The sequence below is a fragment of the Penaeus monodon genome, chromosome 22 (genome assembly GCF_015228065.2).
Source record: "Penaeus monodon isolate SGIC_2016 chromosome 22, NSTDA_Pmon_1, whole genome shotgun sequence".
NCBI classification, from domain to species: Eukaryota; Metazoa; Arthropoda; class Malacostraca; order Decapoda; family Penaeidae; genus Penaeus; species Penaeus monodon.
Window position 1 is genome coordinate 4965556 of NC_051407.1, and position 651 is coordinate 4966206.

At 33.5% G+C, this 651-nt stretch overlaps 1 protein-coding gene across 1 annotated transcript in view; it reads right to left on the bottom strand.

Moving 5' to 3' along the window:
* LOC119586841 (dihydrolipoyllysine-residue acetyltransferase component 1 of pyruvate dehydrogenase complex, mitochondrial-like) overlaps positions 1–651 on the bottom strand; it is a 10976-nt gene that overhangs the window by 3109 nt on the left and 7216 nt on the right. The window contains exon 5 of the mRNA XM_037935569.1: positions 7–176. Within this exon, the coding sequence (XP_037791497.1) occupies positions 7–176 (170 nt within the window). The remainder of the gene's footprint in view (positions 1–6; positions 177–651) is intronic.

Genomic DNA, 651 nt, shown 5'->3' on the forward strand with positions numbered 1-651 from the left:
TCTTACCTTGGACTGTGTTAATCGTTTAGCAATGGTTCTCCTCATGCTGGTGACCTCAATATCTTCATACCCATCCTCAGACACTCCAACAGTTGGTGGAGGAGCTGGAACAGCTGGTGTAGGAGCTGGTGCCACTGGAGCAGCAGCAGCAGCTTTTGGTACTTCAGGTGGTGGTACTGGAAGAAAATAAAATTAAAAATTAAATTTGAATGGAATATTATACAAAAAATACACTATATTTCCCTCTCTGAACTGCAAGTCTGAAACTAGACATGTCAGTAAAATATTAATAATGATCACTAGTATTTAACCTGATCAGAAGAACTAATGTAGAAGAATTACTGATACATGATACAAAACATTTCATCTGAGAATTCCTGATTCTTATAAAACCAGAAATCAAAGCACAAGAAATTAAAGAAAACGACAAATTTATCCAAGAAAATCAAACTCCAAATATTGACAACTGTTAACAAGATCTAAGACTTATCTACATTGCATTTTGTTTAATGTGAAGAAATAAAAAAGGTCAAACTATATGAATGCTTTAGGAATGTATAGTATTACAGTAATAATGTTTTTACATAAAAGCTCCCTTATTCCTTCAAAATACAATGCAAGATAAAAGTAGTACCTGACTATTACAAGCAG